The 17,495-nt window shown below is 27.1% G+C and overlaps 1 protein-coding gene across 1 annotated transcript; it reads right to left on the bottom strand.

Annotated features, from left to right (window-relative positions):
• Nucleotides 1-2,892: 2,892 nt before the first annotated feature.
• LOC129966982 (ribose-5-phosphate isomerase-like) lies at nucleotides 2,893-16,589 on the bottom strand. Its single transcript, XM_056081604.1, has 8 exons — nucleotides 16,402-16,589; nucleotides 15,165-15,225; nucleotides 13,041-13,096; nucleotides 9,184-9,243; nucleotides 8,854-8,987; nucleotides 6,331-6,469; nucleotides 4,313-4,415; nucleotides 2,893-3,157 (listed from the first exon to the last, which is right to left on the bottom strand). Exons 1-8 carry the CDS (start codon nucleotides 16,564-16,566, stop codon nucleotides 3,060-3,062), a joined length of 816 nt encoding a protein of 271 aa, XP_055937579.1. The 5' UTR covers nucleotides 16,567-16,589; the 3' UTR covers nucleotides 2,893-3,059.
• Nucleotides 16,590-17,495: the final 906 nt, after the last annotated feature.

Genomic DNA, 17,495 nt, shown 5'->3' with positions numbered 1-17,495 from the left:
TCAAAAATATTTAAATCGCACTTTCCGACAGATTGCTTAGAAAGCAAGAGCATATCACTGAAAACAATGATCGCTGGATTTGTATCTTTTCTCACTGGGGTTTCTCAAAATTCTCATCTTACCCTTTGTATCGGAGCAAGAATTGTTGAAGCAGTAGCACGTGTTCAAAATAAACCTTAAATGTTTAGAAGTACTCATGAATTTATGACTGCTTAGCAATCGTGACATATGCTTATGAATTATTGCGAGGATGATATTGAAATAGATAGAGGACACGCTTTCAGCATTATCATGTGCACAACGTTTTCATCTGCATATAGAGTGTTATTAAATTCATGGCATAAACTTTAGAAGTAGGTTTAAGATCTAAAATGTACAATTCATGTTTAATGGAATACAAATTGACAACAGCCCCAAAACACAAATGCAATAAAAGCAAACGACAAATTAAGTATGTATCACTTCGGATAGTAAGACCGTTAAACAATTAAGTACTCCAAAATTTAATGTTGATACTGCGCCCTATTTACTAGTTCCGAATCCGCCATGTTGTGTAACTATATATAATATCGTTATTCACGCATTTGGACAATTGTACTATTGTAGATTTATATTCTATTAAGTTTGTGTTGTACATTTTATCTAGTGCATCACTTTTTTTTTTACTTAATTCGATGAAAAAGAGACTCTTATAAAGACATTCCCCTCTGACAAAAAAGGGCTGAGAAACTTGGATTATGCGGATTGGCTCTCATTTCCCTGTTAGCTAAAATAAAGGTGTAGGGTTGGTTATCCTGGTGAGGAGCATACCTTCTACTTTAAGGATTGTACCGTGACCGGTGATGGTCATTAGAACTCAACCATTAACATCATCATCTGTCGCGAGGATGATGTCTCATCGTCTTCATATGAGCGAGAAGTACCCTAGATGCTAGGGAAATTGAAGGCGGGAATAGCTCTTATAGGGTAACAACACTCCCCTTTGCAACTCAGGCCATAAGTTGTGTTGTAAAAAATTAGTTATATTTGTAAATTTAATCTCCTTTAAAATTTATTTCGCGATGTTAAAAACGTTCTGTAAATGATTTTAATCGACCTTTTCATATTAAACTTTCGAAACAAAATTGCTCCTAACTGCTTTTCTATAAAGGAAAAAAGGAAGAGAAGAAAATAATAGGGTAAGAAAAAATATCGATTTTTTAAAACTCATTCATAGTAATTCAAAATAAAAACTATCATTCGGTCTTATTTATGACTAATCAGACGAAAATTAGTAATCATAAATAAGTATGTACAGTGATAGAAGATAATATATATGATGATGATGTCATGCCCGTGTTACCATGGAAAGGGGGTGCAGCAGCTTCTGAGGGTAAAGACCCCTGAGCACCCGAGGGCAGAAGTCTGACTTCTAGCTCATATGAAGATAAAATTCACACATTCGTTTGCACAACGCCTTTTTACAGGGGGGCACATTCACACACCTCACAGATAGAACACAAATGAAGAACAACCATGCCCAAACCGGGACTCGAACCCAGGACGCCCAGATTACGGTGGAAGACGCGCTACCCCTATGCCAGGACGCCGGCAGATTATATATATATCCTGATAAAAAAAATTCAGGGTTTGAAAAAGACCTATTCTCATTACTTTTCTCATTATTAATAAAACCTAAAATAAATAAGTAAAAATGTAGGAAGTAAAATATCTTATTTTAAAGTCAGATTTTTATGATGAAAGTAACTAATATTTAAAGCTTGAAAATAATTAAAATGCAATGGCAATTGATTGAATTGATACATAATTAGTTTGATTAGAGTCAATCAATTTTGGTAGAGAGTTTTAAAAAATGGTAACATTAGAAGATTAGATGTTATTGGATATAATAATAAAAAACAAGTTTCTATTATAGCTCTTTAATCTATAATGTAAACTTTTGTTTTATTTACTGATGTCCAGAAAAAAAAATTAAACCTTGAGCCTGCTAAAAAGAAACGTTAAATAACCATCTGAAATAAAAAGTAAGATGGAAAATAGAAGGCTTTAATGAAGTCAAATAATTTAAAATTATAAGATAGTTTTACATTTTAATAGTGAAATTTTAATAAAACTAGAAATAGCAGCAATATTTACTTAATAAATTTAATGCTATCATATATATATAAGTCTAAATGACCCCCAAAGTCTTTCTTGAATAAACGTATTGAAAGGAAAAAAAGGATATAAGAAACAAAATTGTTAATATAGTAAATCGATGAAATATGCTTTGCAACAAACACAGAAATGAAATATTAGCATAAAATCTATATGAAAAAGAAGATTTCTAAATAATTTGAAGAGACTTTCTATGAATCAGTGACTTCCACAAACTAGACTAAAACTTCATTTAAATAATTAATTTAAAAGTATTGAATTAATTTTTTATTCACTTCATATTTTGACACCAATTTTATAACCCTGAAAATAATACAAATCGTATGTAAAATCAAAAATTAACCTTATTCCGTAGATGTATTTTATACTATCAATAATACAAACAATGATATTTTGAAAATTGTATCTCCAACATACTATATATTTCAGAATTGTTTTCTCAACTAGTCCATGGAAAATAACAATGGCAGATTATTATCAAATTTTTACATTTTTATCATGTAATAAAATGTTAAATATGAATTTCAAAATTTTGTACAGAAAGTTAAAATAAATGTTCAAAAAATAAAATTAAAACTACAATTTTGAGAAACTTTATTTATTGATTTGATAATCAAGATTTTTTAAATGAAAATCATTTGCACAAAATTATCAAACCAAAAAACTTGATAATAATAATCTTTTATATGGAAAATATAAATGTTTCATTTATGAGGTAGAAAATAGTTAAAACACTTTGTATCATACAAAATAGAACTTCATTTATTATAAAAATTACATATATTGACTCAATAGTTTATTCACACATAAGAAACACATTAGGAAACATCTTATATTAAAAAAATACTGAAAAGTGTTTTTTAAATTTGAGATTCTTGATGATGAAAGTTTTCTTTTTGAAATCATGCACTCTTTTTATCTTTAACAACCACAGTTCCATCTGGTTGGCCAAAATAAACTTTGGAAGCCATACCAACAAAAAGACCAGTATCCACAACACCTAAAAAAATATTAGTCAATATGTAGGATTCATGTGAAGAAATATTCAAAAATATAACAATTTCCAATTTTCAACAACAGAAAATTAACAAATCACAAAAAGCCGAAAGGTCCTTTACCCACCAATAGCAAAGTGAACACAGATTTACATCTGAATTCAAATTGCTAAGGTAAACATTCTTTTTCAACAATATTATATTTCATATTTTGAAATCTTGTATAAAGTGATGAACAGTTTCTTCTAATCTTTCCATGTTGTTAAATTAAATCCATTGTTGTTAATGCAAATTAAATGCTATGCTAATATGTTTCATATTATAAATTTTGAGGAAAAATTCCACCAGATTTACTTCAGTTAGATGAAACAAACAAACTGCTTATTTACATTTATAAAAGTTCTTAAACTTATACAATAACCTCACCAAAGAAAATGAATAAATAAATAAAAATGAAACAAACAAATATCTAACAAATTTAATAAAAACATGCTTTAAAGATAGTGGAAATTTTTAAATTTTATTTTACTCTATTTCTTAATTTTTAACATATGATACAATATTTTAAATATTACAGACTATTGAATTAGCCTATTGTATAAGCATTACGAATAATTTGTTCTGAAATTCTCTAAAAGTGACATCACTAATATGGCAAATAAATAAATAAACAGTTAACCAATAATTAAGCTTTGAAAACATTAAAAAATTTATTATCATAAAAATGCATTTTTTACAAAATTTAAAAATAAGAGCCCATTAGGAAATAGTGAAGAATCGATTACAAAAACAAAACAAGTGAAGCTAATTAAAAGTATTTAAAAAATGTATTAAATGAGCAATTGGTAAAATAATAACGATGTGTGAAAAATATATACGTAAATAAATAATAGTTTAAGAATAACCAATACAAATAATACATGATTTCATGACAATTAAATTTAAATTTTGTGTATTATTATTAGCATTGATAAGAAAAAGGATATATATCTAGATTAATAAAAAAAAAACTTTAAGGACAAAGATAATATAAATATCTAATTTATAAGACAAGGAAATTTAATCAGAAATGAAGAATTTTGAAGAAAATAAATTCTATAAATTATTATTTTATAAACAATTACAATTTTTTAGTTAATAAAATCAAAATATTCTTTTACCAGGAAAGCAAGTTACTTTTTGGTCAATAGCTTTCCAGTCTGCATTTGTCACAGTGAATTTCCAGTCTAAGATAAAATTTCCATTGTCAGTTACAACAGGACCCTATAAAAATAATAGTACATAAATAATCAGAGAAAAATTCATTTTATTCTTATTATTTTGCAACATAATTATCAAAATTTAAAATTAATATTTAAATTAAAATAGAACTTCCTTTTTAGAAAATATTTTCAATCAATAAATATAAAAAGACGTCATGGCATTATAATTCCCCAAAATGTAACATTTATTACAAGATTATAAAAAATATCCTTTTTTCCCTTCCATTTTATGTAGCATATCCAATAAAATCAATTTCCTATGTTTTTATTTGATGCTATCCTTACAGATTATAATTTAATAAATATCTACTAGAATAATATATATTTTCATCATTTTAAAATAGCTCATAATTATTTTATTAAATAAGAATAAATTTAATATCATTAATAAACTTTTTACAGAATTTCTTTTCTATTACTGACAAGGAATTAACAATGCAGAATAATATTTAAAACCAAAAATATTCAACTTTTCTATACATCAGTGTGATATGAAGCAATATTTAAACAAACAGAGCAATAAATATATCACACAAAAAAATTATGTGAAGGAGGAGGATGTCAAATTTCATAGAAAATGTGATTAAAACAACTAGTTTTTCTTTGAAAAAATATTCGGCTTCATAAATATGATGGTAATGCTGTATATATAGAATGTAGGGCAGAAATAGCTTGGATATCTTGGCTCTTTTTTTTTTTTTCTTCTCTGTTTTAGAAAAATAAATAAAAACTGTAGTATGCATTCTTAAATTTGTACAGTCTTCATTTAATCCTTACTCTCATAAATATGATTGGCATTTCAAAACTAATAAATATAATAAGCCACAGGCAAACCGTGGAGAGAAGTGGTCAAAAATACTACAGTTATAAACATTTGAATGCTTTTTTTTTTATTTTGAAAACACAGGATGTCTGTAATACTACTTATGATTTTAATTTGAAATTATTTAATTTTAATGCACCTAGAAATTAATATAATTTTTAAAAATCACTCTATGTTATTCTTTAACATTTTTATTATACTCAAATTTTAAACAAGAGTATGCAGAATTTCATTGTTAAAATTTTATAATTTCATGATTTCAATTTCTAAATTTTTAAAAAAATTACAAATTTTAAATGCAAAAAAATTTACTCTAAAATGTTCTCCCTATTACTTTTCCTATCACTAACTCAATTCTTTCTGCCACCACCCTCAACACTATTAACCATTGTTGATAGTGTTAGGGGGGTAGAAAAATTGAAAATAACATTCATAAGCAGCATTCATAGCATCCACCAGAGATTCAATAGTGTCCCTGAATCTTATCAATACAAATGAGTCTTGATACTATTCCTTCTTAAAAAAGTTCCTGCATAATACTTCCTTTTATGTGTAGAAACAATAGTCATAAATTCCATAAAAGTTTAAATGTGCAATTTGGTACAATATTTTCAAAAGAGGGGGGAAATATAATTCAAATTTTAGACAATTTATGAAGGTTTGCATAATTAAATAATACTATAAGTATTTAAATTACTTTTCACATACAAAATCTTCAATCATTAAAAATGCTACCTGTTTTATTTTCCATCATAAATTTACAAAAAAATACTTTGTATTTTCTACATGTTTAAAAAAAAATTACATGTCTTCATGTAGTATAACAGTATAGAGAACGTCTTTTAAAGTTTTATAAACAATATTGAATTCATATTATATTCAATATATTTCATTCATATTATTTTTAATTTTAATTCAATCAGGTACATAACAAAAGCTTATTCAGTTTCTCATCTTTCTGTCTTGTTATTTTGATCTAAAAATCAACATTAGAAATAATCTATCAATTAATTTTTTTCTCTTAAAAGTATAAATGGCAGATCTTCACAAAAATTTTAATATCTAAAAACTGATTGTTAAAGGTAATATTTACAGCTTTAGATTTAGCCATCCTTAAGTCTGCTACTCCACCCATAGCTTCAAGTCGATTTTTGATGGGTACATATGCCATTGGAATGACTTCAATGGGAATACCTTTGGTCCAATTTGTTCCTAATGTCTTGGAATCCTTCCTAAGAAATTTAAATATATTTTCAGTATAACATTTCTTTTATAAATACAATTGTTAAGATTTTATCATCAGCATATGAATATTTTAAAAATACTTTACTATAATACTTTTCAATCATCATTTTATGTCACATCTGGAAAAATGGAATTAGACATAATGCTTGCATTCCATAACAGATAATGCTTAAATAATAATTTCTGTAATTAAAAGCATTGCTTTAAGTTTGAAGGTGAGGCAATATTTGCGTATTTGTATTTTGCTCAGTAAACTCGCATATCTGGGCCTTGAGTACTCAACTCTGGCTACACACTGCTTCGATGGTTTTAATTTCAGCTTCCACTGTTTAGATAGGCTGATTTTACTTACAGATTTCACCCTAATTGGCAACTTGGCTTCTTCTCAGTTGGGCAGGAAAATGGCCTTATATCTTTCAAAGTAGACCGAATCAGTGTGAATCTCTATCTATTTTTTTTAATAATGTTCAAGGTTAGTGATCAGTATATTAAACTTGCTACCACAAAGGAAAGAGAAAAGGATATTCTAGCCCCCACCCCCTTCTCATTCATGTGCAAAACATAAAGATGAAAAAATATTTCAATAAAAATGGCAAGAGATTTGGAATGAATATAATTTGAATTCTGAGGTGTAGGGTTAGAAGTTTCAAGCCATGTAAAGATTTTTTTAAAAAAAATCATGGTAAATTTTAAATCTTACTATTAACTACTTCCATTATCTTAATAGATATTTTTAAAAACTAGATTTACTATTTTGTCTGTGTTGTTTAATTGGTAATCCCAGACACAAAGTAGTTAAAAACTCACTAATAAAACAGCATTGTTTAAAAAAATGGTCAGTAAAAAAAAAATCTGTAATACTTGTTAGAATTGGAAAAAAAAAATCAAATATTTCATATACTATGCAATTAACTGAATCAGGAACAAAACTTTTGTGGTTGTTCTAAATTGAATTTTTAAACTTGTTTTATGTTTATTTGCATTGCTGCCAAAAATAGAAAATCAAACCAGTCCAGCCAGTTGAAAGCTAGAGATATGAAAGTCATAAAACTACATAAAATTATAAAGGATAAAAGCAAAACCATAGCATCAGATTTAAAAAAACCAAATAGTAATACAATAGTCTATACCAAACAATATACTACCATTTAAAATGTTTTATTATATAGTTAACCAACATGGTTAATAAAATTAAAACCTATAGTTCATAAAAAAAAATAAGAACCATATATAATTTGAAACGAAATTTCTATTGCTGAATTTCTTGAGAATGGATCAAAATTCAGTGAATATGACCTTTAATTTTAGAACGGAAGACGGCAAATATACTAATCTATTTATATCGGTAAAAATTTTGCAGATTTTTAATGAAATGGGGTGAGAATCTCTCATGCTCATGGATCTTCAATTCATGCTAAAAAAATGACAATCCAAAAATGGACAGAAATCCAACTATATGTTTCTAAATGAATATAAGTATCAAATATCAATGTATCAGATATCAATGAATATAAGTTTACAAATATCAAAACCAATTTCATTTTACTTTTTTAAATTTTCTTATCTAGAACATTAATGTTACACAGCAAAGGTAGATTTCTATATCAATAATTGTCTTAGTTCACTTTTAAAATTGACGATAACTCCAAACTTCCTTCATTTTTAAATCTATCAAATCTAACTAAAATCTTGATCAATATCACTAGAAGATGAAAATTTAAATTTATTTGAAAACTGTTATATTTCATAATATTTCAGTTGTTAAACTGAATAAATTTAACATTTTATTTCAATGTATGTAAGACACTGTAAGAATGTGTTTGCTTTAATAGTGCAGGTGAAATTTTATATGTAATTCAATTCAATAAATATAATTCAAATTTTAATAACATCATTCACAGCAAAAAAAGTTTTTGTCACAAACCATATATTATAACCACACAATATATTATACATATAACAGTCACACTTTCATCTGAAAATAAATTAAAAATATATGTAATTCTAAGTACATTTATAGGAGATTGTAAAGTACTTCTTCAACAAATAAAAGTTTCAAAAGAATTTAAATTATATAAGGAAGAATTAAAATTACTTAAAAGATGTTTATGTTATGAAGCTTAAAAATGTTTAAAAAAATCCTTTATGTATTTCTACAAGAAACATTTCCCAAAGAAAGTGATGAAAAATCTAGTTTTTATTTATTTAGTTCTTCACGAAATATCCCTTTGAATTTTAATTTCAAACGGTAATGGATTTTCTATCACTTTCGTTCATTGAATTGATCAATGATATTAAAAGATAATGAATATATATATATATTCACATATACAAAGTACATACGTTGCAAAAATACATAATTCATGCTCACCTGTGATCAGCAACAATAATCAAATTTTTGGTGCATGAAGCAACAATTTTTTCTTGAGTCAAACATCCCCCACCACCTTTGATTAAAGTTAGGTTCGCATCAACTTCATCTGCACCATCAAAGACAAAATCTAGCTATAATCATACATGACATAAATTAGTAAGATTATTACAATTAAAAGGATTCATATATGCTTTTTCATTGATGATCATTAAAGAAAAAATAACAATGCAGAAAAAGGTAACGTTTATGTTTAAAAATTATGAATCAGAAAAAAAAAAAATTACAAATAGTTAATGATTTATTAAAAATAAAATAATGCATAATTACCTCGGGAGTTTCCTCAAGATCACTCAAATATAGTTTATGAAGTCGAATAAGTTGTTTGGCCTAAAATTTCACACAAAATGAAGAAAAAATTACAACATTCAGCACATAATTCAAAGCACAAACTGAAATGTACTTATTTGAATAACAAATATAATTTCTCAAAACAAAAATCACTGCACCTACATCAGATTCAGAATAAAATTTAAGCATTCAAAAGAACATTTTTTTTTTTTTTCAAATATTTCAAGACTAAGCACAATATACTGGATGGAAACAAACAATCATCACAATAAACTAAAAAAAAAAATATGCATTTTGGTTACTTAAAATGAAATGAATAAATTTATTTAAATATGTTTGCTAATTTAAATTACTTAATTAGAATAACCATTTGATATGTGTGTAGGTCAGGTATTTTCTTTTTCTTCTCTCTCTCTCTTTTTAAAAACACCATTTCAACATATCTTTTAAGTCTAATAATACAAGAATTTTCACTACACCTTTCTCTTCAAATTTAAGACAGAATGTTTTGTTGTTCATTTAATTTCTTAATATTTCAACCATAAATTTTACCTATAGATAGCAGCTATAAAATCTAAATAAATTGCATATTTATTATACAGATTCTACATTTATTTTGAACAGCATAATTGTTAAATTAATAATTTATGTAAAGCAAAATTATCTATTAGGGTTCCAACATGAAGTCATCTAAATAATTCATTACCATTAATATTGCGATTAAAATTATCACAAAGTATTTAGCATAATTCTAAATACTTGGAACTTCCAGAAATAGATAATATATGCCGAGTGATAGTTTAATAAAATTTGATTATACAAATACTGATTCATCATTATATGATATCTCCTTAAAATACAAAAATTAATGTGAATGTTATATCTGCACAATGCATATATCACAATCGAATGTTCACATGAAATATAAGTTTTAAAAGTATGTAACTTGTTTAGTTTATATTTCTAAATTGACTTTTGATAACTAAAAATATCAAATTCCATGAAATTAATCATTTCATTCATCAGAAACATTATCAAAATAAAAAAATAATAATTTAATAAAAAATATCTATTAAACTTCCACATCTCAAAAGCAAAGCAAAAAGCAGTAGTAATTGAGATCCTTATTTCGATAATCTTTTCAAAGATGTGTAATGAAATCTCATGAACATACTGAGGCTCTTTAAAGTGATTTCATATTTAAAAGTACAAAATAGATAATATATGCCGAGTGATAGAAAAATAAATCCAAAAATCAAAGTGAAGTGCCGTGAACAGAATCCAATGGGAGCAATAACAAATAATGATGTTATTTGTTATTGCCCCCATTGGACATGGAAGTACAAGCACATAGACAACAAAAGACAACCAAAACGTACGCAAGAACAGTATTTACAACAAACAGTGCACAAGTAGTAAATCGACAGTAAAAAAAAGAAACAGTTCAAAGCCAAAAGGTAGAGAATACTCGCATGAATGACACTTCACACGACTACCCATGCTTCTCACATCATCTTTTTTTTTGCAGATAAGAGAATTCACACTATTATTCACACATCTCGAATCGTCTGCTGTTCTCAACTGACTATTCCCTTGAGAGGATTGAGGATTCCACCTACCAATACTAATTAATACTCTGATACTAAGTTTTAAATCTTTATTATTATTTTAAAAATTACACTTTTTTATTTGATGAATTTGTTTATTTTCATTTTATTTCAATTAAAATATCTAGTTAATTCCTTGTCAATCTCTGTTACTTAGCTTGCAAAAAATTTTTACACTGGACAACATTAAGATAAACTTATTTAATACTGTTCGTAGTTGAAAATGTAATAACTATATGGAATTTCTTTTTGCTTTGAATTTAATAACCTTAGTTTCAAGCATACTTTGAATTTATATAAATCAAAGCATTTTTTTTTTCACAAAAGGAAGCGACTTATTAATTTCGATCTAATTTCTCGCTCTTTTCTCATATTAAAAGGCCAGATGGATATAAAGTACATATTTCACTGAAGTGAAACACACAATCATTTCAACCCCTCAGAGAAATTCGGCAATTCCAAAGAATATGTTTTGTATATAGAGTAAAATATATAGAGTAAGTTTTGTACATAGAGTTAACTAATATATTTTGTATATAGAGTAAAAATTTCCAATTATACAAAAGTGATCACTACGTAAGAGTGGCCACTTAGAGATGTTTTACAATTTATAAACACACTAATGGACAATTGCTACGAACGGATTACAAATGGCTAAACAGCCATTAAAAAAAGTAAGCATATTAGGACGCAAAGTGAAATAAAATAATGCCAGAGTGCTAGGACATTACAATAATGATAATTTATTGTGTTCTAAAATCCAAAAGGGTTTGAAAAGTGTTCAGGAGGGAGAGGAGGGTCACTTTGACCTCAATTACTCTCTGTGGGTAGTCTGGCAGAAAATGTCAATGCGAGTTATGGCCATCATGGAGGGCAATGCAAGATGGCGTCATAGCATGCTTTGCACAATATTATCCAGGAGCTGTTGGAGGAATTTATTCCATTCCTCTTTCACTGTACGGATACTGTTGACCAGCAAGATTCCTTCCCAAAACATTCCAAATATTTTCAATAGGATTCAGATTAGGAGAACATGCCGACTATTCAAGTCTGGACACTCCTGGACAGAGATTGTTCAACGACATGTTGCGTTTTTGTCTATGAAAAAAAATTATCATAGACAACCACATGGAACATGAAGCAGCATGAACGTATGGTTCACCAGTTCATAAAAATAGGACTATGACTAGTGAACGATACATTAATGTTTAGTTCGAAGCACATAGAAGGGCGTATAGTTATTGAATACGATGCCACCCCATACCATGGCACTATATGAATGATATCAGTGCATTTCCTGTACCGATATCCTTCACATTCAGGTACTACCACTCTCACACTAGATCAGTTGTCATCAACAATCAGACGAGAAACTGAATCTCGTCGACGATTAAGCAAGACCAGTCCTCTTCTCACCAATTGTGATGCGGATGGCACCATTGTAAACAGGCAGTGCTGTGAGATCTGGAAAATAGGATACATACAACAGGGCGTATATAGTTTTTGCTTGCAAGAAATTGATTTGTTACTGGATTAGCTACACTGTGCATGTCCCTTTTCGTCGATAGCACAATATACCTATCTTCTGCAGGCATTATACTGCGGAGACGACCCCCAACCCCGTAACATTCACGACACATTCCATTTGATTGAAATGTTTTCCAAAACCTTGAAAGAATATTGTGGCTGATGTTGAACTCCCTGGTAAAATTTGTTATTTTTGTCCTTCTTCAATCTTGACAATAGTACAGTCACGTGTAAAATCATCTAAGAAATGTCGAAAAGACATACCGAAAATTGCAAGTTAATTTTTTTTATTATTTATTTATTGCCATTAAACTTTGCATTTGAGCGACAGCAGTCAATAGGTATCAATTCTTTCAACATTATCACGAAACGAAAAGTTCGCAAATCCAAAATATGCATATGCATAACACGCCTTATTGTATCCCGCACTTATACCATTTCCATATTTGCCTGCCTTCAAATTGTAGTTGCTATCATTGCTATTATCATCTATCCTTACCAATTATCCAACAGTGCAAATTACATAACTGTATAATATAATTATTGCATATCATAAAAAGCATTCATGCTAAAAAACTAGTAAAAGCAGAAAGAATGACTCTTCATAAATACAGTATGTATTTTCTAATTCATAACTATAATATAAATTATGTGGTATGTTTTTATAATGACATGAAGTGGATAGTTACAATGTCATATTACCTGTATTGAAGTGGGTACACAAGGAATTTTCAAATTATCTTTCTGAACTTTCTTCGCTAAAAGGCAAAAAAATGTATATAATAGCCACAGAATGGCAAATTTAAAAGATATAACAAAGAAATTAAAGATAATATTTATCTTACTTTTTTTTTTTTTTGCTAAACATTTTATTCTATTAACTTCTTACACTTACCTCTCTCTAGTTAGATTACACATACAGACATAAATAAAAGAAGGCAATTTTTCTGAAGATGCGACTTTTTATTATATCAGCTTAATCAAATATAATGACTTATAATGAAATAAAATGAAAAAAAAATATTTGAAATATTCATAAATCTTTTTTTTTTTAATTTTATAACAATGAACTAGTCTTGTACATATATTATTTTATTTTGTGTATCTCGGAAAATGCTCCAGCGATTTCCATCAAATTTTATAATCAGATAAGGTTCTGCTTTTTAAGTTTATCTATGTAGGGGTCTTTCCTGAGAAAAAGTGATTTTACAAGCATACAAAAAAAAATTATGCCAAATATTGACAAGTGACTATACTGCCATATCCTGCATAAGCATATCAAAGATGGAGCAGTGGTTAGGGCTTCGGACTCCCATGCATTTTTCTCGTTTTCTATCCCGCATTTGTAATTCAATGAGATTCCGCTTATAACTTTAAACAAACCATATGGTGGGATTTTACTTATAATTTTACAAAAAATAAATAAATAAATAATATCATTTTTTTAAAAAAAAAAAACCTGTTGAGAGAAGCTTGATTTCCAGATACTTATTATTAAGGCATACAAGAAGATAATATTTTCCAGTAGATATTTAACAGTAATAAAATTGAAAATATATCTAAATTTTCCTTATCAATAAAATAATAGAAGAAAAAAAAACTAAAGAAATAAAATATAAAACAGTTTAAAACAAATGCAATTAATAGCTCTTAAATAATAATATGTTAAATATCTGATTTTTCCCTTAAAAAACTATGGAGTAGTTATATTTTCTTTTTCATTATTTTTTTAATATTTAAGTCAGAAGCTCTGATTCTACTACAAAAATTACTCTAATTTTTGACTCACTCAAAGAAAAACATTCTTCATGATACTGCTATCTTTGCTTTGTATATAAAGCAAACAGTCAATGACAACTTGTCAAGGTCAACTTACTGATATTGAAAAGCAGCTGGTCTTTTATCCATTCTACTTGCATTTGTGACATTTATCAGAATTTTTTTTAGATAGATAAAATAAAAACATTTCTTCCTCCTCTCCATTTGTAAAGCTTTCAAGTTATAACTCAACAAATTAAGATCAGATCACAGAAATATCAAAAAGTATTAAACAATTTAATTGATTCATATAGGATGGTAATGTTTCTGATAATAATTCTCAACAAATTTTACTAAATAAGTATGGAAAATCCTTTAAATGATTTTTTTTTTCATAAGGCAAACAGAAGTAAATATCAATTCTAGAAATATATTTCTAACTCAAATATATATTTATATATATCACCCACCTTAAAGTTTATCTGATTTAATATCACTTATTTTTCAAAATATAAACACTGGATTTTGTATTGTTATTCACAGAGAATAATTTCAATTTTCTTAAATGGCAATTTTACTTTTTATTATTCCCTTTTTCTTTTTCTACTGCTTAAAAAAAGCACTTGATCAGTGTTTTTCTCATATTTATCAACAGTAAAATGCATGTTTCAATTTCTGTACAGAATTAAAGGCAATTAATTTCATGAAGAATGCATGTTTAAAAAAAATATGATGATTTAATTTAATTATAATTTTTATATAAGTTAATAAAATTTGACAAGAAGTAATATTTATTATTTAGTTATTAGTAGAAGAAGTACAAAATCAGCTTATATGATAATTAGGCAATAAAAAAGATAATGTGCTCGCAAAATAACATACAGAAATTGGAATCTACTTTATGATTATTTCCTCATATTCTTTTCAGAACAGGTTTTCAGTAAATAGTTGAGAGATTCTAATGCCAAGGTCCTTTAGTTATTTTAGTTCATTTTAAATAATAATGTTTCATTTTTAGCATTTACTTCCTTATTAAAAAAATTTTAAAGACAAAAAATATGCATTTACCTAATTGTTCTACAGCATAGACAATAGTAGAACCACTTCCAATACCGACTGCACAATTCTCCTGAAATAAAAATAATCTTTATAAAATACTTTTTTGAACATTTATTTATTAATTGGCAATTCAGTATCATATTAATGACCTAGGAGTTTCACCATAATAGTAATAATTAAAAAAAATAAAGAAAGAAAGAACCAAACTATTGCCCATAAATAAGTTTTTCAAAGGTTTTAAACTCATTTAATCCTCTTCATATTTGCTGCCAGAAATTACATGTTCAAATACACTATTAAAATGCTTTAAAATTTGTGCAATTTTTTCTTCTTCTTAAATCTCATTTAGTGTAGGTGCAACAAAAAAATTAACTCTTTATGGTAATTTTTAAGTTAATCAATGCAATCCTTATTTATTGATCAAAGTATATCAGGCTAACTTTCCAAATTGCTATGAATTCAAAACATAGCAAAACTATGTTTGTTTACATAAATTATTTTAAGATCATGAATTATTTAAAATATAGATTTAGGAACTGTTATAAATTATGAATAAGAAGCTGATAAGAAGATAAATATTTTTAAGTATACATTTTTAAAAGTTAATTTGGAGCACAATAATTGATGATCCTGAATTTAAAGAAAAACATTTCTGGAAATAATGCAAGAAAAAATTTCGCTATTTGCTTTTAGATAATCTCTTTGGAAGAAACATATACTTGTCTCTTTTTAATGATAAGTTGTTGTTTTTTTTTGTCCCTTCATCAGAATTAATGAATTTTAACAATCACAGATGTGACAATATCATAGAAAAGGGAATATTTACAGGAAAGCTGTTGATTTAACCTTCCAGGACAGTAAAATCTGAATGCATTCACAATAAGACTTTTGGAGGAGTATGTATGGATAATAGCTTTCTAGTACTATATATTACATAAGAAAAATACTAAATAATAGCTGAATACATAAGGCTGTTTGCCATTCTTTATTTTTTAACTGACTTTTCCAACTGTTCATGGATTTTTAAAAGAAATATCTTTACTTAATTCAAGTATATTTCTATTTCAATATTCTACTTTTAATATACATAAATTTCAAGCAAACGGTCCACTTCATTTTTATTTCAACTTATTTAAATATCAGAAAAAATATGCATAATTCTTAAATAAAGAAATACTCATATTTCTTAAAATGCATTGTCAGATTTTGTTAAAATATTATTAACAAAATAATAGAGATATATAACCTTGATATGATCATCAATAGCTTTACAAGCAGCTGCTTTTTTCGACAATTCAGCAGGGTCCATTTTTAAGGAAGAATAAGAAATTTTTCTTTTATCACAAATTGATCGTGAATACGAAAATCCACGATAAAATATCTCTCGGCACAACTTAAACGACAGCCGCATGAAGATCTTCAGCGAGACTCGTTAACCGGAGGACGCTTGAACCCCCCATTTGAAGTTGAAATGGGGGGAGCAGTGGGGGGAAGCAGCACTGGAGGACGGATTTCATTCCGGTAGTGATGGAAATGGGGGAATCGATGTATGGTTGCTTACGGAAAAGCTTTTTTCGCCAAAATTTGAAAATTTATTTACCCGCCAAGAATGAAGCGCATTTTTGGAATGTATAGGGTGGAGTCTGGAGTGTGGACGAATGTCGGTTGCATCTATGATGAAGGCAGACCTTATTTATGCACGATCTTTTTTAATAAAAGAATAATACCGTGTTATAATATATTTATTTTTGCTCTTAATTAAGTTTTATGAATCCAATTTTTGACTAGAAATGAATGTTGACTGTGGCTGGGAACTTGGGAAAGCTGAATTTTCTACAGGCGCCTTCTATTTATAATTAATTAAATGGCAAGAAACTAATATGCTAACTCATAATTAAATTCTATCTTCTATTGGTTTGTTAAATGAAATTTAAAGTTTTCACAAAGTAATGGAATGAACTTACAAGTTTCATTTAAATGGAAGCTAAAAATGATGCTTTATTCAGAATACAAATTCGATGTAGTTTTAATTTTATTTCTTGCAATTTGGCTGTATTCATTGGAAAGTATTTTAGTTTTTTTATACTATTAATTTTAATGCCCATATTTTGTTTGTTTGTTGTTGTACAATACTAAATGTTTTTTTAAAAATTAGCTACATTTTTTTTTTAAATGATGCTTTTAAAAAATTATATATATATATATTTTTACCTAATTAAGTAATAAATTAGTGTTATAGAACATTTAAAACATTTTTTATAACTGCGGGCATGCTTTGATTTTGTTATTTGCTAGTATTTATAGTAGCAATAAAGCATTTATATTTTGTGATCTAAAAAT

Source organism: Argiope bruennichi, chromosome 4 (assembly GCF_947563725.1).
Source record: "Argiope bruennichi chromosome 4, qqArgBrue1.1, whole genome shotgun sequence".
NCBI classification, from domain to species: Eukaryota; Metazoa; Arthropoda; class Arachnida; order Araneae; family Araneidae; genus Argiope; species Argiope bruennichi.
The sequence above is the reverse complement of the archived record's forward strand: the minus strand, read 5'-3'. Positions and strand labels throughout refer to the sequence as shown.

Bases quoted from the DNA above. Each gene is read 5' to 3' on its own strand.
- LOC129966982 (XM_056081604.1), bottom strand. From the start codon at position 16,566: ATGCGGCTGTCGTTTAAGTTGTGCCGAGAGATATTTTATCGTGGATTT. The intron at 8,988-9,183 runs GTAATTATGCAT...GTATGATTATAG, and splicing joins ATCTTGAGGAAACTCCCGAG to CTAGATTTTGTCTTTGATGG. The intron at 3,158-4,312 runs GTAAAAGAATAT...ATATTTTTTTAG, and splicing joins AAAAGTAACTTGCTTTCCTG to GTGTTGTGGATACTGGTCTT.